The sequence below is a fragment of the Delphinus delphis genome, chromosome 1 (genome assembly GCF_949987515.2).
Source record: "Delphinus delphis chromosome 1, mDelDel1.2, whole genome shotgun sequence".
NCBI classification, from domain to species: Eukaryota; Metazoa; Chordata; class Mammalia; order Artiodactyla; family Delphinidae; genus Delphinus; species Delphinus delphis.
Genome location: NC_082683.1, coordinates 18,373,905 through 18,397,443, shown reverse-complemented (window position 1 = coordinate 18,397,443; position 23,539 = coordinate 18,373,905). Strand labels below are relative to the sequence as shown.

The following is a 23,539-nucleotide window of genomic DNA, read 5'->3' as shown; positions in this document are numbered from 1 at the left end:
GACTGCACTCCCAAGTAGCAAGGCTTGCCTGGAGCTGAGAGATGTGTTCCCCGTTTCCCCTGCAGTCCCCACCACTCCTTATTGCCCCCTACCAGCATCCTTCACCCATTTATGTTATCTGCCTGGTGTCTGTAGGCATTTGGATTTCAAAGCTCTAGTCTGGTGGGGAAGAGCATTAGAATGGAATGTCCTTTTAGGTGATCTGTGTAAAAAAAAAAAAAAGGGTGCATTATCCCCATTTTACAGATGAAGAAACTAAGGTTTAGGGAGGTTGAGTGAATTGCTCAAGATCATAACAGCTAGGCTGGGTTGGATCCCAAATCCCATGACTCCAGGGCCTATGCCCTGGCCAGAGAGCCCCATGAGAAACAGTTCAACTGTAAGGGCAAGGACGTTGTGACACTGGGTACCCAGAGGGGAAGTGGTGACAGGGACGGAAGGCCAGAGCTGCCCACACTCACTCATCTGTGAGAAAGCAAAAGCAAGAGAAAGCTGGTTTGAGGGCAGCAGCCCCACAGGAGCTCTGACTGGGACCCAGGGCTGGGCCTTAGACACACAACTGCCAGGACCCGTCAACATCCAGCTGGGTCAGGGAGCTCAGCCAGGGACAACCGTGAGTAGCTTTTTCTGTTGTCTTATTTTGGGCTTCTTCCTCATTCCAGAAAACCTGTGTTCTTACCTTATCCCTTCCTTCCAGGGTTGTAGGAAGCTGGGTGCGACTGCCTGGGGCCAGGGGATTGATGTTGTAGAGGACTCCTGAGGTTTTGGAGGACCAACCCCTGGAAGGTTCAGGGCTGGTGCCGTCCTCACCCTTGGACAGGACGAGAATCAGCTCTCAGCATTCACGTCCACCAAAGTCAGGACACAAGGTGACGATCACAGCCCGCAGAGGGCCTCGCTGTGTGCCAGGTGCTGCGCTAAGGGCCTTTCATGTTTATTTAATCCTCACGACGGTCTAAATCATTCCCCACTTTACAGACGGGGGCTCGGCGACTTACCTGAAGTCATATGGGCGTTAAATGAGAGCTCTGGTCTTGAACTTAGGCATTCTGGCTCCATGGCCCACTCTTCAACCACTAGGCCCTCCTGCCTTACAAGGTACAGGCCTAAACAGCAGATGGTGGGCCAGGAAAAAACCCCAAAAGACTAAGGCTGGAAAAGACCATCTGGTGAGTCCCAGCCTTTGTTTTACAGGTGGGGAAACTGAGGCACAGAGAGATGCAGCTTGCCTGGTTGAGGCAGCTCGGTAACGTAGTGTAGTCTAGTCCACGCTAGACCCAGGAGGCCAGGGGTCCATTTCCCTGGAGGTTCCACTCAGCGAACAGTAGTGTTGACAAGTGTGTTCTGGGGTCAGTGCCCAGGTGCGAACCCCAGCGCAGCCTCTAGTAGCCTTATGGCCTCAGACAAATCACTCCACTTCTCTCCCACTCAGCTTCCTCTTCTGAGAAATTTGGGCCCGGGACCATCAGTCACAGGCTCGTGGGAGTGTCGATGGGATGATGCCGGCGCTAGGATGGGTACCTGTGCTGGGCTCAGCAGGTGGCTGAGGTGGAGATTCTGATCTTGACTCCACCTGCTCTGGCCCTGGATTAGAGATGAGGATAAATGAGGCTGCGCGCTGCTTTTCCCTGGAATGGGTGGCATGTAGACACCTTCAGGGCATAAAGACCAGGACTGAGGTGGGGGAGGGGCTGGGGAGGAATCTGGGGAGGCCTGGGAGGTGGCACCCGACGACTCTGGCCCCAGCTCTGCATCCGCCTTCTGGCTCACCTCGAGACGGCCCCTAACCTGCCCTGGGGCCAAGCATCAATTTCTATCAATGAAGCATGTCCTTCATCCTTTGGCTTGTTAAGGTCAGGTTAAGGTGGGAAAATGGCAGCCCGGCTCAGCTGAGCAGAGCCCTCAGCGCCAGTCTCTTTTCTTCCTTCCTCATCTTGTTGCATCTATTAATCTTACCTCACGCTCTCAGATATGCATAAAATGTTCTTTGATTCGTTCTTTTTTTTTTTTTTTTTTTTTGGCTGTGCTGGGTCTTCGTTGCTGTGCGCAGGCTTTTCTTTAGCTGCGTTGAGCCGGGGCTACTCTTGGTTGCGGTGCGTGGGCTTCTCGTTGCGGTGGCTTCTCTTGTTGTGGAGCATGGGCTCTAGGCACGCGGCTTTCAGTAGTTGTGGCACATGGGTCTAGTTTAGTTGCTCCGTGGCATGTGGGATCTTCCCGGACCAGGGCTCGAATCCGTGTTCCCTGCGTTGGCAGGCGGATTCTTAACCACTGCACCACCAGGGAAGTCCCTATTCATTCTTATTAAAGCCCATTCAATAAGACTCTGAGCCCCCATCCTCCTGAACTGGTCAGTAACTGAACCTCAGTGTGTACGGAGCTTCCCCCGCCCCCACCCCCACCTTCAAGCATCACACATCAACTCTTAGGGTCACCTGCAGAGCACAGAGTGAGAGAAGCCACCCAGGCTCCTCCTTTGGTGAATGCCCCTTGTCCAAATGGGTTGGATCCTCTGAAGTCCAGCCTGGAGCCCGGATTCTTTGCCAAGGCTCGAATCCCCTGTGTCTTGGGTTCACCCTCAGGGTATGCCACCTGGCAACTTTCCCCAGAGGTCCCACCGTCTCCCCAAGGCACTTCCAGGCCAGAGCCCAGGTCCCCAACACTCAAGGACCCATGACCTCTGGTCCCCTCCCTGTGTGGGGCCATCTCTCCTCTCTCCTCGGCTTTCGATCACAGATGCTGGCTCTTCTCTCCCTACCCACCTGGGACACCAGCTTAACCTTCTTAGGTTTTTCACAAAGGACAGGAAGAAGGGCTGTCTTCCAACAGCTTCTGCTTTCCACCCCACCCCTGCGCAAAGTCTCTGAGCCGGGAGACACCAAGGGCACTCTGAAGGGAGACAGGCTGTCCTACCCTACAGAGGAGGAAAACCAAGGCTCAAAGGCAATGGGTACTCGCTCAAGGTCACATGGCCGACGAAGAGAGGAGCCAGCGTTGGGTCCTGCTCTGCGGGTTCCAAAGCTTGTGCTGTCCATCACCGAATCCTGTGGAAGACCCAAGTCTCCCTCACCAATTAGTCAGGAGGCCCTGGCTGAGCCACATCACCTTTCTCAACCTCAGTGTCTTCAAATCTAAATATGAAGCTATGGTAGCATTACCTACCTGTCTCAAAGGGGTGCTTGTTTATTTTCTGAAGTTAACATTTACTGAACTTTCTAGCACCATATGCTGGAGCTCTGCTAGCCCTGAAGACTTACCTTTTTCAATCCTCACAGCAGCCTGTGGGAGAGATGCTGTCACTACCCACATTTAAGAGGTGAGAAACTGAAGCTGACACGGGCTTAAGACCTTGCTCAAGTTCACACAGCTGGTCACGTGGCAAAGCCAAGACCCAAACCCAGGTGTGTCTGAATCCAGAACCACGGTACATTGTGGTGAGAATCAAACAGGAAAACAGTTGTGGGAAGTGCCTCGTAAGCAGTAAGGTGCAATGCAGGCTCCAGGGTCAGCCCTCTTCCAGCAGAAAAGGACAAGACCATTATTCCCTATTCCCAACATATCCTGGAGAGATAGGGTCCACAGAGCATGGGGTGTGTCCTGCCCCCACCCCCATGCAGCGAAGACCCCAAAGGAAAGAAAATAGCAGACCAGGGCAGATCAGTGGGGTAGGTCAGGTGGGGAGGATCCTCCCCAGTGTCATTAGACCCAGGCGTGGGAAGGAGAGCTGTGGGTATCCCGTCCAAATGGGGAGGATGTTTGTGGGAGCTCGGGCAGAAGAGACAACATGGGTGGGTTGGGCGTCCTGTGGGTTTTGCTGCTTCTCTTCTCCTCCCCCACCTGCTCCCACCTGCACAGGGGAGGCCCCTTATCTGCTTACCCAGTGAGTCAGAAGCAGTCCCTCCCACCAAAGCCCCCCTGCCTTCCTCTCTGGGGGTTGCGGCCACTCCAGAGTTCCTCTTTGAGAATCACAGCTGCATTCACAGTGTTGCCTCTGTCAGAGTTCAATGAGTCCATCTTTTATGTGTCTCCGTGTATCTGCCTGGATCCTGGGGAATCTGATGGAGCCAAAAGCAGGAGATGGGAGCCTGCTGAGGACCAGGGGGGAGTGAGGTGCTTCATGGACCTTCTCTAAGTTGTCACGTAATACTTATTGGACAGATGAGGCCACCAAGGCTCAGACACAGCAGGTAAATGGCAAAGACAAGAGTCAAGCCGGGGTCTGTCTTTCCACTACTTTCCACCAGCTCTTCCCAACAGGGAAGAAGGTGTTCCAGAAGGTTCACATTATTAGAATGTTTTCATTTTTTGAAAAATTAGTGAATAATTATTTTGCCATTTAAAAGATATTTTTCTCAGGGTGAGAGCTTCTTAAGATACATGGGAATCAGGAATTTCCTGGTGGTCCAGTGGTTAAGACTTGGCACTCTCACTGCCAGGGTCCTGGGTTCGATCCCTGGTTGGGGAACTAAGATCCTGCAAGCCACATGGCACAGCCAAAAAAATTTTTTTAAATAAAATAAAATAAATGGAAGAATCAAAAGCAGCAGTTAGTAGTGATCAAACAAACAATAACCTCATGACCCCCAACCAGGCTGTTCATCATTTGGCCACTGGAGTGGCTTTGGCTGATGCAAGGTTTTACATTGGTCTTATTCTTAATCTTGTATTGTTTAATTTATACCTCTTATGAACCAATGATTAAATAAAGGAATCAAAGTGAACACTGAGGTCGAATACACAAGGAAATAGGAGAAGGAAGATGATGACTCCTCCGCAGATAAGTCTTAAGATGTGCCACCAGGGAAGCCCTACAAATCAGACTTTTAAGCATCAAATGCAAGAATGCCAACCCCCAACTCATGACAGTGATCTCGCAGGGCTTGCGGGATCTTAGTTCCCCAGCCAGCGATTGAACCTGGACCCCTGGCAGTGAGAGCGCTGAGTCCTACCCACTGGACCACCAGGGGATTCCCCATTTCATTCTATTTTAATGTCTATTTGGCCCCCCCATAAAACATCACTTTAAAATTTGTTCAGCAACCATGCATTTTCTTCTGTCATGAATTTAAAGCAAATCAAGCACATATGCCACTGTAAAGTGGGGAGAAGTCAAAATCTGTTTTTATATATTATGCATATAATTTAAATAAAATAAATGTTAGGGAAATTTTGGAAATAATACACTTATTAAAAATAGTACATTTGATTTAGGGGGCTTCCCTGGTGGCACAGTGGTTAAGAATCTGCCTACCAATGCAGGGGACACAGGTTCATGCCCTGGTCCGGGAAGATCCCACATGCCACGGAACGACTCAGCCTGTGAGCCACAACTACTGAGCCCACGCACCTACAGCCTGTGCTCCGCAACGAGAAAAGCCACAGCAACAAGAAGCCCGCGTAACCCAACGCAGAGTAGCCCCCGCTCGCCACAAAAATGACCCAACCCAGCCAAAAATAAATAAATTAATTAATTTTAAAAAAATAGTACATTTGACTTAAAAACACTTCCTTTTTCATGGACCATAGAAAATTATGATATAGCCCAAATAATTCTCATGGGGGTTTGTAAAATTATATTTTACTGTGAAATAGTTCCTGAGTCAGGAGAGATGAGAGATGGTCTAGTCCAACCATCTCATTCTATTTTATTTTACTCTTTAAATTTTGGATATGATCCTTAAGTAATCTGGCAGAGAAAAATGCACACAAAAACAATAAACGTAATAGCTAACGTTTATGAGGATCTGTTAAGTGCCAGCCAGGCACTGTGTTATGCGTTTTCTACCTGCCGCCCGCCCCATTCACCCCTCGCAAGCGCCCTGAGGGGAGATAATTTCATTAACCCCATTTTACAGATGAGGACACTGAGGCTCAGGATAGTGAGGTAATTTGCCCAAGAGCCCACAGATTTAATAAAGGGGCAGAATCAGAACTCACAACTGTGACTCAAGGCTGCCTCTTAAACCTCTAACTATTCCCTTCTTATTCTGAGCTGATCCTTACCTGTTCACCACCTCTCCTCACAGAAGCAGGAGATAGAAATCCAGGTTACCCTGCAAGTGGGTATACTGAAGGAATCAGTATTGCTGGATCTGATCCCAAATACTAGGCTAGAAATGGTAATGTGCTTTCCTCTTCACGGCCACGGAGGCCAGAAGCCAGACAGATCCCCAAACACACGTGAATTCATTCTATCACAAAAGCCTATCGTGGAACTTGCATGAGGGTCAGCTCCACAGATGTCTGGCCTCTCCTTATCTGTCCATGGCCTGAGTGCCCACACTAGGTTTCATTTAGCATCAGCCACTGTCCAGCTGTCCCTGTGACCCTCCAGCCACTGTCACCACTCACATCTTAGCGGCCTGCAGCCCTACGACTCAGCCTCCTTACTGATGCCAGTTCCCTCAATTATACAGTGGGAGTCATACCACTTCCCTCATTGGCTCGTCGTGTGGAATATATGAGTTCATGTGTAAAGGGCGTAGCATGGAGTCTGGCCCACAGTATACAGTAAGTGCTCATTCAGTGTCACTTTCTGTCTTTGTCGTGAGCACTGGTGTGTTTCAAGAGCTGAGCCTCCGGGGCTCTGCGCGTCATCACCCCACCACTCCCGCCTCTGCTCGGGGACCAGCCCAAATTGGAACCGCCACCCCCACTGCTGCAACCCTAGAAACAACCAGAATCAAGATTAGGGAGGGACCACACCCTTTGGGATCTGGCCAAGCCAGGAAGAGGCAGAACAGCCTGAAAGGAAACCACAGGGGATTCAGAATACCCACCATGCGGTTAACCTTTTCCTACTCTCTGCTATACAGAGAGGAGCCACCATGAAAAGTCCTCAGCATCCACTAATGGCCTCTCTGCCCCCCCTCCCCCTACCTCATTACAACGCTTTGCTTGTCCTACAGAGAGCACTTCATGGGCGGAGGGGGCTGACCAGCCACTTCTAGGTGTAATTTTAACAGTTTTAACAATGCTCCTAAACCCACCTGCTCCCCCCGCCATGCTTCCCATTGACTCCTGACCAAGCTTCCACCAGCAGCAAGTACACCCAGGGTGAGGGGAAGCCAGAGACTCTTATCGGGCATTTACACTTTAATGATTGAGTTCCTAAAATTTTCTGTAATAGGTTTTCTTTGAAAGAGGAGGATAGGGACTTCCCTGGTGGCGCAGTGGTTAAGAATCCGCCTGCCAGTGCAGGGGATGCAGGTTTGATCCCCGGTCTGGGAAGATCCCACATGCCGCGGAGCAGCTAAGCCCGTGCACCACAACTACTGAGCCCGCGTGCTGCAACTACTGAAGCCCATGCACCTAGAGCCCGTGCTCCACAACAAGAGAAGCCACCGCAATGAGAAGCCTGCTCACCGCAACAAAGAGTAGCCCCCGCTCGCCTCAACCAGAGAAAGCCTGCTCACAGCAACGAAGACCCAACGCAGCCAAAAATAAATAAATTTATTAAAAAAACAAAAAAGAAAGAGGAAGATAGGCCTTTAGTTCCTATTATCAAGATGAAGATAACCAGCACAGAATCAGAGTGAAGCCCTGAATTGTAGAGATGCTCCCTGCAGGGGCAGAACTAAGACACATGTCTTCAGACAGCATGTCAAGGTGCCCATCCTGGGACTCTGAACCCTGGGATCTGCTAAAGCAGGAAAGAGGGAAGCCTATGTACTTACAGTATTTCAAGAACCGCACGCCCCCAAAGGATAGAGGTCCCCAGGAGAAAGCTTCAGGATCTGACTGAGGGTGATGGGCCTGGGCCTGGGTTCAAATTGGGCTTTACCCTCTGTATGACCTTGGGCAAGTCACTTCATTCCCCTGTGCTTCTATCTCCTCGTCTGTAAAAGAGGGACATGAGAATAGCACCACCTTCCACTCCTCGTTGTGAGGAGTAACTGAGTTTACACGCAAAGCCCAGTGCTTGGCACACAGCAAGCCACTGTCATTAAGGTACAGTCCCCCCTACCCTGCGATCCCCCTCTCGCCCATATATTCAAGGCGGGCTGGTCAGGCTCTAAAAGGCTTTCCCTATGTCCTCTTGCCACAGAAGCTTTGAGAGTCACTTTTGAAATGTTAAGCCAGGCGTGCCCTTCCTGCTGATGTATATTCTATCAGTCCGTCTTTTCCCCCATAAATCGAGCAGTTGTGTCTACTTTGAGAATCTCGAAGAAGGTAGCCCTCCCTCAGGATTTTCACAAGTGTCACAGAACTCCTTCAACCAATTCCCTGGACAAATATTCCTCGAGCAGCTGCCGTGGGCCAGGCAGCGTTCTGGGCCCCTGAGATGCAGCAGGGAACAAAACAGACAACGAAGCCCGGATCTCTTGGAGCTGACCTGTCAATGCCCTGGCAGCTAATGGTGGTGCTGGAGGCCCTGGTTAGAGGAAATGGTCCAAGGAGGAAAGGAGGAAAAGGAGACCAGGGAAGAGACTGTTGCCCAGAGTGTGAGAAAGACCCCCGTCCCCCTCCATCCAGGCTGGCTTGCCTTCCAAGGATTGGGTCTGGCACCTAGCAGAGCAGCCTGGCTTTGGGTTCTGATCCTGCCACCTACAAGCTGTGAGACACTGGGCAAATCCATTCAGCTGAACCTCACTTTCCTGATCTCTAAGATAGTGAGAATAAAGCATTTCTATCTGCAAGGGCAGTTTGCAGGATAAAGGAGAGAGTGCAGGTAAAATGCCTCCTGTAGTGCCCACCACAAAGGAAGCCCGGGAGACAGTGAAAAATTCCTTTTCCTCATACGCTTTAACCACAACGACCCATTGTAACAGACTGAATGCAGAAGCAGATGAGGATCCAGCTGCCTGGCAATAAAGACATCTGCCCCCCAAAATTATTTTCATTAAAAACATGTTATTTCTATTAACACGTAACAGCTTTATTAAATATTGTTTCTAAGTTGTCAGTTTTGGTTTCTGCCCAGTAGGTGTTGAAAGATGTAACCTGCAAGGAAAGCCCTTTAGGATCTGGGTAACTTTTGAGATGGTAAAGAGGTGCTGAGCCCACGGAGTCTGAGAACTGCTGCTCCAGGCGTTCTCGCTGTTAGCTCTTTTCCCACCTGACGAATCCCCGCACGCACTCCCCGCCCCAGCCCGCCCCGGCCCCGCCCCAGCCCGCCCCAGTTGTGTGCAGTTGATTGCACAACTCACAAAATAGAAGAACCAGGTTGGAAGGGTTTTGAGATCTCATCTGGTGCAGATGGACATTCTGAGAAGGGGACTGTTTTGCCTGAGGTTCTCAGGCATCAGTTCCACCCAAAATTGGAACTGGAATCCAGACTCCTATCTCCTTGGCCCAGGGCTCTCCTCATGACTGCAGGCTGTCGGGTACTGACTTCTTTACCGCAGCCTGGTTAATAATCCGTCAAGCTCCCAGACATACTGTCAGCTTTCTGCTCACTCAGCTCCAAAAGTCCTGACCGGAAACAGGATCTTCTCCCTCTGCTCACCCCCTCTCTCCTGCCTCTTGCCTTCCTCCTTGACCACGCCCCTGCCCTCACACCAGCCCAAGGGCATAGCAGACATGGCATTGTCACTCTCATTTGTTGCCAACTAACAAAGAACTTGAGAAGTGAGGAGAGGGACTTCCCTGGCAGCCCAGTGGTTAAGACTCTGCGTTTCCACTGCAGAGGGAGCGGGTTCCATCCCCGGTCAGGGAAACAAGATCCTGCATGCCACGTGGCATAGCAAAAAAAAAAAAAAAATTTTTTTTTGAGGAGAAAGCTACAATATGTGTACATATTATATATACATATATAATCTGCCGTCAGTGGCGGGCTAACTGTGTACCAGGCACTATACTAAGCATGATGCTATCCCAACTAGTCCTCGTGCTTCACCACCGATGAAATGTGTACTATATGTTATTCCCATTTTACAGATGAGGAAACTGAGGAAAAGAAGTGAATGAAGTAATTGACTTTATCCAAGGGCACAAAGCTAATACTTGGCTGAGCCAGGACTGGAAATCAGCCTGACTGGCAGATCCATGCAGATCAGGACTTCACCAGGCTGATGGGGACAGGACTAAAATCTACGCCAGCTAATAGTAGCAAAGGAGGCATGACTGAGTGCAACTGGTCAGAGAGGAAAAAGACAAAAAGAGAAAAGAGATGTGATTTGACCCTGGGACTAAAGACAAAAGATTGCCTGTGTCTGGCGTCACCTGGGCAATGTCATGCATTAGATCCTGTCCCTTTATCAACTTGACTTTGTCATAACATAAAGGCTCAAGTCTGGCTTGGCCTGCCACTTGCTGTGAACTGGGGGCAAGTGCCTTGCGTTCTCTAAACCCATTTGCTCAAGGAATGCTACCTGCTTCATATAATAGCCACGAGCCCTTCCCTGCTGTGCAAACTGTCAAGTATGATCTGAATGTGGGCCTTATGAGTCTGTTCTCTGAAAGGGAAGTTGCTAGAGTATAAGGTAGTTGAAAAGAAGAAGAAGATATTTGAAAAGACTCAACAAAACTGTCCTGTGGGCAGATTTCAGGTCTGTTAATTTACCGTGTAATGGCTTGGAGGTAAAGAGTGTAAAGCAATAGGATGGGACCCTGGGTCTTCAGAGGAATGAACAAGAGCACAGGTTCCTGACGCCCCCAGCCAGTCTCTTAGCAACCCTGTACCCCAATTTCCTCATTTATGAAATACTGAAAATAATAATATCAGGTTTAAATGAGATACTGAAGAGAAAGTGCTAGTGCAATGCCAAGTGCCCATCACCACTGTCCTCCAATCTTCTTTTCAGATGGCAGTATGGAGGCAACAGAGAGTAAGTGACTTCTGCATAGAATTAACCAGTGCCAGAGCCAGGTTCAAACCCTGAGTATCTGCTTCCTAACTTGGGACGCTTTTCTTTCTACTACATTGCACACACGCTCTGTCGTTCAATTAGGCGGCCAAGCTACTGCTTGTTTTAAATAATTATTTCATCTGCACATCAAGAATGCTGGTATTACAGGGAAAATATTTTTGCAACTCAGAAGTAAACTTGTGAACAGTTAAAAAAAAAAAAGAATTCAGGTATTAATTTCCCCAGTTACAGATGAAGAAACTGAGGCTCAGAGAGTTTGAGTAACCTGCCCCTAGGTCACACAGCCCATCAGTGGCAGAGCTGGGATTTGAACCCTGCAATGCTTCATTCCGAAGATGTGGCATTTAACCTTCGCTACAGTGGAAAGAGGATTCAGGCATCATTTAGCTCAATTCCTCCTGGGAGAGAGGCTGGAGATGATACAGATTAATGAAGAAGGAAGGTCCAGGGAGAATGAGTGTCCAGACAGCAGGTGGTGACCCCACAGACCCCTGGGCAGGAATGATGAATGGTGAGTAGACAGCAGACTTGGGACAAAATCCTTCAGCCCCACAAGGCAGATTCATGGGGACTGGGTTTCTTTGATGACCAATAGACATTTGAGAAAGGAATTGTAGAGGAGACCTCAGTGATGATCTTTTGCCCCAATTCTTTAAAATACAAATGCTTTCCTAAAAGGACTGGAGGTGGCCTATGTTATGAATTAGGGCAGTGGAAATAAAAGTGAAGCACTAGAGAGACTTCTCTGGTGGTCCAGTGGCTAAGACTGCACGCTCCCAATGCAGGGGGCCCGTGTTCGATTCCTTGTCAGGGAACTAGACCCCACATGCCGCAACTAAAGATTCCACATGCCGCAAGCCACAACGAGATCCCGAGTGCCAAAACTAAGATCCGAAACAGCCAAATATATATATATTTATTTAATTTAAAAAAAAGAAAAACACTAGAAACTACTAAAAGGAGCAATAAGTGAATGAGGAACCAACCTTGAATGACCCAGCACTGCTGGCTTGTACTGCATTTAGCTCTGAGCTTCCTGGCAGCTGAGGGAAAAGGAAACACAAAAGTTTGTCTGAAGAAACCTGCTTTTTTCCTAATCGACATTTGTTCATTCATTTGTTCAATAAGTTGATTTGAAGATACTTAAGAGCCTACTTTTTGCCAGGCCCTGTGCCCAAGGGCTGGAAATCCAGGAGGAAAGTACTAGAGAAATCAGCTTGGGAAATAACCCCTTTGGCAGCCCTTTGCGTCTCTCCTCTAAGGCAATTTCTATACTCTGCCTTGCATCGATAACCTTCTCCTGCGACTCATATCACTGGAGAAATTTTAAGTTCCTTCCTCCACATGCTGGCCCACCTCCCCTGGCAAATGCATTTTAGGAATGACTATCCTGGTGCTCTGTTTATAAGGTTAAGGATCCTGGACAGCTGCCAACCTTCTAGTTAACTCTCTGCTTTCAACCTGCTGCTTGTGTTCTCGCCTCTTTCCAGAAGTCTGGATCTGTGGGCCAGGGACACTATAGTGAGAAGCTCACAGTGAGGCTTAGGGCGCGGGAGGACTGGGACAGATGGACAATGTCTGCCATGACTTGGGAATGGGGAGTGGTGGCTTGGGGGCCATCAAATTGCCTTGCTTATGTGGGCTGAGTTCCATCTCCATAGGGCTGCTTAGCCTAGCTTGGGTCCTTCATCAAAAGATCTCCACCAAGAGTCTACTGTGGGCTCTTTTTGGTGTGAGGGTGAGTAGAACACAAAGATGCCACCAATCCTTGACCCAGGTTCTCAAAATTAGAAGCTCACAGGGAGCAATATGAGGAAAAGACACAAATAATGGAAGGTAGACAGTGATCCATGCATTAGGACTCAATGAGTTTCATCCTCGTAGACAGGTAAGGAGAAACCAGAGAATGCTTCCTGGAGGAGGTGGCTTTTGATATAGGGCCTGAAAAACTAAATAAGATTTGGGCAAAGGAATATAGCCCACAGCCCAAAACTCCACAAAACTTTCTTGCAACTGCAACCAAGTGCTACCAAGCACGGAGGGGAACTAGGAGAAGAAAGATGGAAGGAAGGCCCCATGACACCCTTCCTATGGCTGAACACAGTACCAAGAGCCCTGCTGGGAAGCAAGTCAAGAGCCTCAACTTGGTCTATTACTAATGGATCATTCATGCAGGTCAAACAGGTTTTTTTTGGTTTTTCTTTTTTAATGTGATGGTCTGGACTTCATGGTAGTAAAGTGTCCACTGAGGATGAGTGAAAAGCTTTCTATATGCCTAAGTTCTCAGATGACAGTTGGACAAGACCAGCACAGAATCCTGTAAGAATCCTATAAACTAATTCTACTATGTCCTGCCATTCATTAGACACATACTGGAAGCCACCATTCATTAGACACATACTGGAAGCCACCATTCATTTCATAAATTTCTATCACTTGATTGTACAACAGGGTGATAGGGGTAGTATTCCTCCTAGTTTACAGATGAATGAAACAGAGGCTCAGATAGGTGAAGTAACTTGCCCAAGATCACACAGCCCACGAGGTACAGAGCTGGATTTGAATCCAGGGCTGGTTGAATCCAAGGAGGTTTGGTTGCCAAGCCTGTGACATTGTGATCCAACATTGCGAGTTTCCCAGAGGAGACCTAAGAAGTGACCTAAGCAACCCACTTGCTTTAAAGATGAGAAAAGAAAGACCCAGACAGGAGAAAGGACCTGCCCAAAGTCACTCAGTGGCAGAACAGGGACTGGAACCCAGGCCTCCCCACTCCCAGTAAGAAATAAATATGTTGGCTCCCGGCCTCCAGTCTCAGCTTCTCACTGTACTTGTAGCGGCCACAATCAAAGGGCCAGCTCCTTCTCACTCACACATGGTCCCCAGTGCCTTTGGGCTTTCAACACAGCAGTACAGAGGGGCCAGCTGTGACAATGGCATGCTTTCACTTCACACTTTCAGTTCAGGTCAGTAAAACCCCCAGGCGCACCTTTTCCTGAGCAGCTTCCCGGCACTCAATGTGCGCTTCGCAGACACTCAGCAGGAGTCAGGGCTCCAGGTCCTGGACACCCACTGCAGCATGGGCATGCTCCCTGGGGAAAGAGTGTCATGTAGTTTGGGGATTTGGCATTTTTCTTAGGTGGGAAAAGCACTTGGTTGTTTGCTTCTCTTTTAATACTACATTTGTACGATGTCAAGTCACAAAATGTTTTCACACGCATCAGTGGTTCCTAATATTTGAAACTCCACTGACATGCTGATTAAAAAAAAAAAAAAAATGAACCCTTTCCTCCTAACAAACGCACTGACATGAAGTCTTACCTACACTTTGAAAGGAGTGGTACCCCATCACAGCCTCCCCATGGACCTGGTTAAAGAGCCATGGGGGAGATTGCCAGCCAATTTGGTTTTCCCAAGGAGAATCGGACAGGTCTTGTCATTGTCATTTCACAATGAGAAGAGGGGCTCAGAAAGCTGAAGGGACTTGCCCAAAGTCACATGACAAGCCATGCAGAGGTGGAACTGGAACAGTTGTGTAGCACAGCAAGCACTGAGTCTCTCTCTGCGCCGGGCGTTCAGACCAGTCCTTGCCCGGGAGGAAGGTTCATCTAGAAGCCAGAAGCTCTGACTCCAAAAGGGATTTCTATCTGCTCAGAGGGAAGGCAGACAGGGAGCTGGGTTTCCTGTTGCTCTGTGCATCCTGTTGTCGGATGTTTTCTTGTTAGGACCGCCATCCAAATGCCTGCATTTCCTGGCCTTACTTAATTTGCACAATAACCATAGGTTGGTGGCCACGCCAGGCCTGGGTGAGGCACAAATACCAGTCACCACCACCCCGGCCTCCCTCTTCTAGGCTGGACTCTGCGTGGGGTAAGCCATTCTCTGATGGTGGGGGGCTGTTTTCTAAGGGAAATATGGCAAGAGAGTTGGAGGGGGATGGGACTGGGGCTGCGGGGGTGCAGGGAGGAAGCTTCCAGAAGTGGGAGGGTGGATATGGGAGCTGAGAAAGGCTTACACTGTCTCTTATTCATGTCCAGGGCTGAGAACTCGGCTAGCACCATTTCCTGTCTCACTCTGGGGTGGCCTTGGCAACATTCAGCAAAGGGCATCCATCTCAGGGAAACACTCCTTTTCAGCTTTTCGGAATAGGCTCACTTCTATGCTTACAGCACGAGGGTTTTGATTGTGGTTTGGGGGATGTGTTCCAGCTCTGCTGCTGATTTGTTGGGTGATCTTAGAAAATTACATCCCCACCCTTAGACTGTTTCCTTGATGGTAAAATGACAGAGGTGGATTAGAAGAGAGGTTTTCAATCTGTTCCTTGGAAGCTGAGGCTCCACAGAGGAATCTGGACTGCCTGGAAGAGAGGACAATAGGTGACATGAATTCAGATTTTTACCTGATTTATGCATAGGTGTTCCATTGATGGTAAGAAGCATTCTGCTCTCTTAAAATTTAAAAAACACTGGATTATAAGAGCTGCCGCTTATTAAGCTCATATAATGCTCCAGGCACATTACTGTCAACAACCTCACTAAGCAGGTTGAATTATCCCCTTTGAAGATGCTCCTAATAATAATAACAATAATAAGCACTTTACTGAAATCCTCACAAAAACCCATTTTACAGATGAGAAATGGGAAAACAGAGGCATTAAGTATCTTGAACAAGGTCACCAGGCTAGGATTTGAACCTACCCTATGTGCTCCCCTCCCCCTAACACTCTTACTTGGGATCTACACATTGGCAACAGCCGCTTTCCATCCAAATGGGTTTCATTCATTAAGCAGTTTTTGTTTGTTTGTTTGTTTTGGCCCCGCTGCGGCTTGTGGGATCTTAGTTCCCCAACCAGGGATCGAACCTGGGCCGTCAATAGTGAAAACGCAGAGTCCTAACCACTGGAATTCCCCATTAAGCAGTTTTTTAGCACCGACTAGGTAGCAGGCATTGTGCAAAGCACAGAAGACCCAGAAATAATGAAGGCTCAGTTCCTGACCTTGACGAGCTGTGCATCCTCCTCCAAGTAGTTTAACGTCTCTGAGCTTCCATTATCTATGAAATAACAATAACCACAATTCCTATATCAGAGATTGTGTGGATTACTTTAGATTGTGGCTGAGAAAAAATATTTTGTAGAAGTTAAATTGCATACAAATGTTGGTTGGTGTAGTTATCAACCTGGTTGGAGAAAAGACTAATCAGAACTGGTTATAATATATACAGAGTAAGTCTAGGAACTTGGTGTGTGACTGCGTGGTCGTGGAAGCTTTCACTGGGCGAAAGACAAGTCCAGAAAAAAGATGAGCCAGGGAGAGGAACCCCTGGGGCAAAGGTGCAAGAAAGCAGAACTATCTGAGGAATGGTGAGGCAACCAGTTGAGCCCAACTGGGGCTGCCTACAGCAGCTGCAGAGGAATACTTCTGACCTTGCCTTGCTATCACCAGACAGTACAGCACGTTGGGGTGGGCTAGCACTGTCCCATGAGCCCCTTGTCATTTAAAATGTTCTAGTACCCACAATAAAAAATAAATAAATAGTGGGATAGGGAGGGTTGGAGGGAGATGGAAGAGGGAGGAGATATGGGGATATATGTATATGTATAGCTGATTCACTTTGTTATAAAGCAGAAACTAACACACCATTGTAAAGCAATTATACCCCAATAAAGATGTTAAAATAAATAAGTAAATAAATAAATAAAAAGCAACGCCCCCCCAAAAAAGAAACGGGTGAAATAAATGTTTTTATTTAGCCCAATATATCATTTCGACTGGTAATTAATATAAAAACATTACTAATGAGCTATGTTACCTTCTTTTTTCCATACTGTCTTTGAAATCTGGTGTGTATTTTACACTCAAAGCATATCTCCGTTCAGACTAACCACATTCATGGTGCAGGTATAGACAGAACTGGAGTTGAACCCCAGTTCTCAACTCTTAAATAACTAGGTCATCCTGAGCAGGTTCCAAATTAAGAACAGTTCAGTGAAGTGTCGAGCTCTCTTCTAAATATATTTTATGTATTAATTCACTTAGTCCTTATAACGTGAATTATCTATAATGGGGGGTTACCGTCATTATCCCCATTTTATAGATAAGGAAATTGAGTGAGTACAGGGAGCCCAAACAGCTTATCATTCCTAAACCTTCTTCCGCTCTAAAATGAGCATAAGCACACCCACCCTGGAGGTTACTGTGAGGGGAGGTTTGAAAATGCAGCGAAGGTCTTCTCACCCAGACACACCAGGAAACCACTGCTTGGGAACCACAGACCTCGCTTGTCCCAACTCCCACTCCCTGATAACCTCTAGCAAGACCAGAAGTAGGGTGAGGAGAGCGAGGCCCTCACCATGGGCACAAAATTTAAATGGGTGCCAAAAAATTATAATAAATTCTGTTTTGAGTGTAAATAAAATATTTAAATCTTATAAAATGCTGTTGTGAGTTTTAATGACCTACTTTTCCATTTTTCAAAAGTAACTACTTTTTAGTGTTTTAGTGTTTAATGTTTTGAGAGGGGAAGAAAAGCCAGTAAAGAATACAGGGAGGGGCTTCCCTGGTTGGCGCAGTGGTTGAGAGTCTGCCTGCCGATGCAGGGGACACAGGTTCAGGCCCCAGTCCGGGAGGATCCCACATGCCGTGGAGCGGCTAGTCCCGTGAGCCATGACCGCTGAGCCTGCGCGTCCGGAGCCTGTGCTCTGCAACGGGAGAGGCTACAACAGTGAGAGGCACGCGCACCGCAAAAAAAAAAAAGAATACAGGGAAATGTCTACATAGAGGAACACATTTTTTCCCTTTGCCTCAGGCAAGACATTGCTTTCTAGTCTAGTCCGAGGAAAAAACCTGCACTCGCTCCTGCTTCTCTAGTTCCTCTGCCACTGTCCGCGAGTTCTCTTCTCTTTATCTACTCTATAAATCCTCTACATTCTCCTAAGGGACTGGACTTTTGGCTCGATGGTGTGATGTTAACATTTATCCTTGTTGACACACATAGTTCTAGTTCATTTTTTACTGTTTCATTTATTTCTGTGTATGGATGTACTATAATTTATCTATGCATTTTGCAATTGATGGACTTTTGTTGGTGGTGGTGATGGTGGTTTTCTTTTGCTATTTCAAAAATGCTGATTGTACATGTCTCCTTGGGCACATTTTCAGGAGCGGAATTGGTGCACCTCAGGGCAGTGGCTCATCTTCAACTTCACTAGATTTTGCCAAACTGCTCTCCACAGTGTTTGCCCCAACTTACACCCCCGTCACAGTGCTGACCGTTCGCACTCCACATCCTCTCCAGTACTCGATATTGTCAGATTCATCTTTTTGCTGATCTGATGGGAGTGAAACTTGCCTTTCTGTGGATGCTATTGAGGTTAAACATCTTTTTCAAGGATTATTGACCGTTTCTCTTTCATGCCTGATATTTTTCTTATTTGTAGGTTCTCTCCTTCGTCTTAAGTAATCTTGCCTGAGGTTTGTCTGTTTTATGATCTTTTCAAAGAACTAGTTTCGGTCTTTGTCAGGGCTTCTTGTTCTCTGTTGTTTTACCATGTCATCAATTTCTGCTCTTATTATTTCTGCCTTCTGCCTTCTTTGTATTTTTGCTGTTGCTCTTTTTCTAATTTCATGAATTGGATGTTTAGCTCATGAGTCTTTTTTCTTTTCTAATATGAGCACGTAGGCTTATAAATTTCCCTTTCAGTACTACTCAGATGCATCCCACTCATTTTAATATGTTATAATTCTAAGAATTTTCTCATTTCCTTTATGATTTTTTGGCTCAGGAATTATTCAGGAGCTTCAAACCTGTGAAGTTTGTTAGTTACATTTTTTAAGTTCTTGATTTCTAAATAAATTGCACTGTGGTCAGAGAACATGGTTTGTATGTTACAGATTATTTAAAGTTTGTTGCAATTTACTTTTCACCTAAGACAAGACCAGTTTTGGTAAATGTCCACATTTGCTTGAAAACAATGAGTATTCTTTAATTATTGGGTGCTGAGTTCCATATGTGACTATTAGATCAAACTTATTAATTGCATGTTCAAATCTTATATATCATATTAATTAGTATATTGTCTGCTTAATTTGTTAACTTCTGAGAGAGGAATGCTAAAAATCACTGACTATTCAATTTCACTTCAATTTCACAAATATTTGTTGAGTATCTACTATGTACCAAAACTATTCTAAACCCTTATATCAGTGAACAAAAGAGTCAGTTCCTTGACCTTATGGAACTTAAATTCTAGTGGAACAGATAATAAACAATAAAGATTATATAGGGTAAATTATACGTTAGAAGGCGATTAGTGATATGGAAAAAATAAAATATAGAGCAGAGTAAGGGGGACCAGATGATCAGGAGGGTGGGGTGAGCTACAGTTTTAAATACGATGATAGGGTAGATGTCTTTGAAAAGGCAAAATTTGAGCCACAACTTGAAGAAGGTGAGATTGACCCATGCATAGAAAAGAGTGTTCTGGAAGAGGGAACAACTACTGCAAAGGCCCCGTTGGGGGGCGGGGGGGAGTACCCATTAGTAAGCCAGTGTGGCTAAAGCTAGTTGACCAAGGGAAGCATGGTTAGTAGGGAGGTCAGAGAGTCAATGGGGCCAGAACACACACAGCCTTCTAGGCCACTGTTAGTACTTTAGCTTTTACACTGAATGGAATGGGTGCTGTGTGGGGTTTGGCACAGAGGAGTGACATATTTGTAAAGGATCTGACATATTTTAAAAGGATCACCTTGGCTGTTGTACTGAAATTAGACAGGCCTGGTTAAAAGCAGGGAGTCAGTTAGGAAGCTATTGTAGTAAACCAAGTAAGAGATTATGCCTGATTTTTTTTTTATATGCCTGATTTTTAAAATCCTAAATTAGATCAATACCTTTACTCACTTCCTAAATAAAGCTTCAACTCTATTCATCTCTCTTGCCTTGTGTTACTGTCATTCACAATTTTACTTCCACTTTGTTTTTATACCCTCCAAATCAGTCTCAGTCATCATTATTATTATTATTGTTGCTTTATACGTATTTTTTTATTTACTCATACATTTATCAATTTATTTGTTCACAATTCCTGCTTGCCTTTCTGTTCTTCCCTCTGTGAAGAATTTCCTTCTTCTGATGGCATATGCTTTAGAGTTCCTTCAGTGAGAGTCTGTTAGTGGACAATTCTACTTGTATTTCTTTATTTTGAGTGATAGTGTAGCTTTTTTCCCTCTATCTTCTGGCATTATTACTGTTATTGGAAAATCTGCTTTTAAATTTAATTGTGATTCCTTTGCCTTTTCTCTCTGATTGTTTTAAATTTTTTCTTTGTCTTTGGTATTCTGAAGTTATATTATGCTATATGTGAATGTGGAATTCTTTTTCTGTTTGTTTGGTTTTTGCTGGTTGGTTGGTTTTGTTTTTGTCCCTGCTGTGTGGCTTGTGGGATCTTTGCTCCCCGACCAGGGATCGAACTCCGGCCCTGGCAGTGCAAGCACCAAGTCCTAACCACTGGACAACCAGGGAATTCCCATTGGTTTGTTTTTAAAATTCTGCTCAACACACGACTATATATAAAATAGATAAACAACAAAGTCCTACTGTATAGCACAGGGAACTATATTCAATATCTTGTAATAACCTATAATGGAAAAGAATCTGAAAAAGTATATATATATATATATATATATATATATATATATATATATATATAAACTGAATCACTTTGCTGTACACCTGAAACTAACACAACATTGTAAATCAACTATACTTCAGTTTAAAAAAAAAATTATGCTCGAAGTTCACTGTGATTTCTGAATCTGAAGAGTCATGTCCAGGAGAATTCTGGGCAATTCTCCACTAGCATCTCTTTGAATATGGCCTCCTCAATGCCCACCACCAATTTTATTCTTCCCTTCTGAAACTCCAGTTAGATATATTTTAAACCTTCTCTTTCAATCCTTCCTGTCTCTTAACCTCTCTTTCATATTTCGCATCTCTCTATCTCCTTGTGCTGCATTTTGAGAAGTTTCTTCAGATCCACCTTCTAGATCAAAGCTTTTCAGCTAGTCTCTTCTGCTCTTTAACCTACCCTTAAGGGTTACTGTTTTCAATGACTTCATTTTTCACTTCCAGAAACTCTACTTGATTCGTTTTCAATTCTGCCTAGTCTCTCATTAGGTAATCATGGTTTTGATACCTTATTGTTTAATCATATTAAACATATTCGGACTTCCCTGGCGGTCCAGTGGTTAAGGCTCCATGCTTCCAATGCAAGGGGCGGGGGTGGGTTCAATCCCTGGTCAGAACTAAGATTCCACATGCCGTGCAGCCAAAACAAAAAAACAAACAAAAGCTTATAAACATATTCTATAACATAAACCCAAGAATTGTATGAATTCTTGGAAGTCTAATTCTACTGTCTGACATTTCTGCTAACTCTTGTTCATGTTTCCTTGTGCATTTTGTAAGTTTGCATTGTGAGCTTACATTCCATGGGCCTTTATATGTGGAAATCTTGTGTGACCTGGATACGAGAGTATATCCCTCTAGAGAAACTCAGAGTTTGCTTTCTAATAATGTCCCCTACAATATCTGGGTGCCCTGTTTGTTTTTCTCAATATTTAGGACATTCTTATACTAAGAATGATTCATTATCTGACATTCAAATTTATCTGGACTCCTATAGTTTATCTGGCAAATCTACTGGTGTGAAACCCAAGTCTTGTCTCCCATCCCTAAACAGTTGTTAAAACTTCAGCATCTTACTTACCAAAACTGGCAAACAAAACAAAATAAAACATCAATGCAAAAAACCCTCCCCCAGATCACTCTGGATTCCATTTCTTCTTGGTTTTGATTTCCTCTCGGTTTTTGACCCTTGGAGATTTCCTTACTTTCAAAGGGAAGTCTTAGGTGTAGTTTTCCGGTTTTTTAAAAAAGACCAAAAAAGGCAGTCACTTTTATTTTATTTCTTATTTTATTTTATTGAGGTATAATTGACATGTAACATTATACTAGTTTCAGGTATACAACATAATGATTTGATATTTGTATACACTGTGAAATGATCACCACAGTGAGTCATTAACATTCGTTACCACACATAGCTGCAAATTTATTTTCTTATGATGAGAACTTTTAAGATCTATTCTCTTAGCAACTTTCAAATACAATATTAGTAACTATAGTCACCATGTTGTACGTACATTCCCAAGACTTACTTATTTTATAATTGGAAGCTTGTACCTTTGACTACCTTTACCCATGTCACCCCCCGACCCCAACCCCTGCATCTGGCAACCACAAATCTCTTCTCTGTATCTACGAATTAGTTGGGTTTTTTTTTCAGTTCCACATGTAAGTGAGATCATATGGTTTGCAGGTCGCTTCTGCTTCTTGAATTCCCACATGCCTCTCCTAAGGCAACCAGTACAGACCTAGCACCCCACTAGGATGAAGAAAGGGTAAAATAGAGAGAAACCAATATAAATCGCTGTTTCAACATATGATCCATCGCACAGGTAAAGTGTTTGGTTAGAGTCAGTGATTGTATGAGGTCATTATTGCGCTGATTGAAAAAGAACTCATTTCTTCTTCTCATTGTACTACAGCAAAGGCTTCTTGGTAAGCCCGGCAGAAGCCGAGGGACCCAACCCATGGAGATATGCGGGAAGATACAGGCAGGCAATGGCTCCACTGATGGCTTGGATTTCAACCCCATGAAGGATTACATGATCCTGAGCAGTTCCCAAAAGATAGCTATCGCAGTGCTGTGCACCTCTCTGGGCATACTAAGCGCCCTGGAGAATCTGGTGGTGCTCTACCTGATCCTGTCCTCACACCGGCTCCGCAGGAAGCCCTCGTACCTGTTCATTGGCAGCTTGGCTGGGGCTGACTTTCTGGCCAGTGCGGTCTTTGCCTTCAACTTTGTAAATTTCCACGTCTTCCATGGCTTTGATTCCAAAGCTGTCTTCCTGCTGAAGATTGGCAGCGTGACTATGACCTTCACGGCCTCCGTAGGCAGCCTGCTGCTGACCGCCATTGACCGCTACCTCTGTCTGCACTACCCACCTACATACAAAGCCCTACTCACCCGTGGGAGGGCACTGGTGACCCTGGGCATCATGTGGGTCCTCTCAGCATTGGTTTCCTCTCTGCCTCTCATGGGATGGACTTGCTGTCCCAGGCCCTGCTCCGAGCTTTTCCCCCTGATCCCCAATGACTATCTGCTGGGCTGGCTCCTGTTCATTGCTGTCCTCTTCTCTGGCATCATCTATACCTACGCACATGTCCTCTGGAAGGCCCGTCAGCATGTAACCAGCTTGGCTGAGCACCGGGACAGGCAAGTGCTCGGAATGGCCCGGATGAGGCTGGATGTGTGGTTGGCCAAGACCTTGGGGGTGCTGCTGGCTGTGCTCTTAATATGCTGGGTCCCGGTACTGACCCTCATGGTCTACAGCCTGGCCACCACTCTAAGCAAACAGGTCAAGGAGGTCTTTGCCTTCTGCTCCTTGCTCTGCCTTGTCAACTCCATGGTCAACCCCATCATCTACGCCCTGCGGAGTGGGGAGATCCGCTCCTCTGCCCTCCACCGCTTGGCCCACTGGAGGAAGTGCCTGAGGGGCCTCGGGCCTGAAGGAAAAGAAGAGTTCCCGAGGTCCTCAGTCACTGAGACAGAGGCTGATGTGAAAATCACCCCAGGGCCAGACTCCAGAGAGCTGTACTGCTCTAATCACTAA

At 46.2% G+C, this 23,539-nt stretch overlaps 1 protein-coding gene across 2 annotated transcripts; it reads left to right on the top strand.

Annotated features, from left to right (window-relative positions):
• Positions 1-551: 551 nt before the first annotated feature.
• On the top strand, positions 552-23,539 carry CNR2 (cannabinoid receptor 2). Of its 2 annotated transcripts, none has more exons than XM_059998237.1 (2): positions 552-613; positions 22,412-23,539. In XM_059998237.1, the coding sequence occupies exon 2, from the start codon at positions 22,457-22,459 to the stop codon at positions 23,537-23,539; it is 1,083 nt and encodes a 360-aa protein (XP_059854220.1). In that variant the 5' UTR covers positions 552-613; positions 22,412-22,456. The 2 variants fall into 2 exon arrangements, with proteins under 2 accessions (XP_059854220.1, XP_059854306.1); XM_059998323.1 differs by lacking the exon at positions 552-613 and adding an exon at positions 14,624-14,675.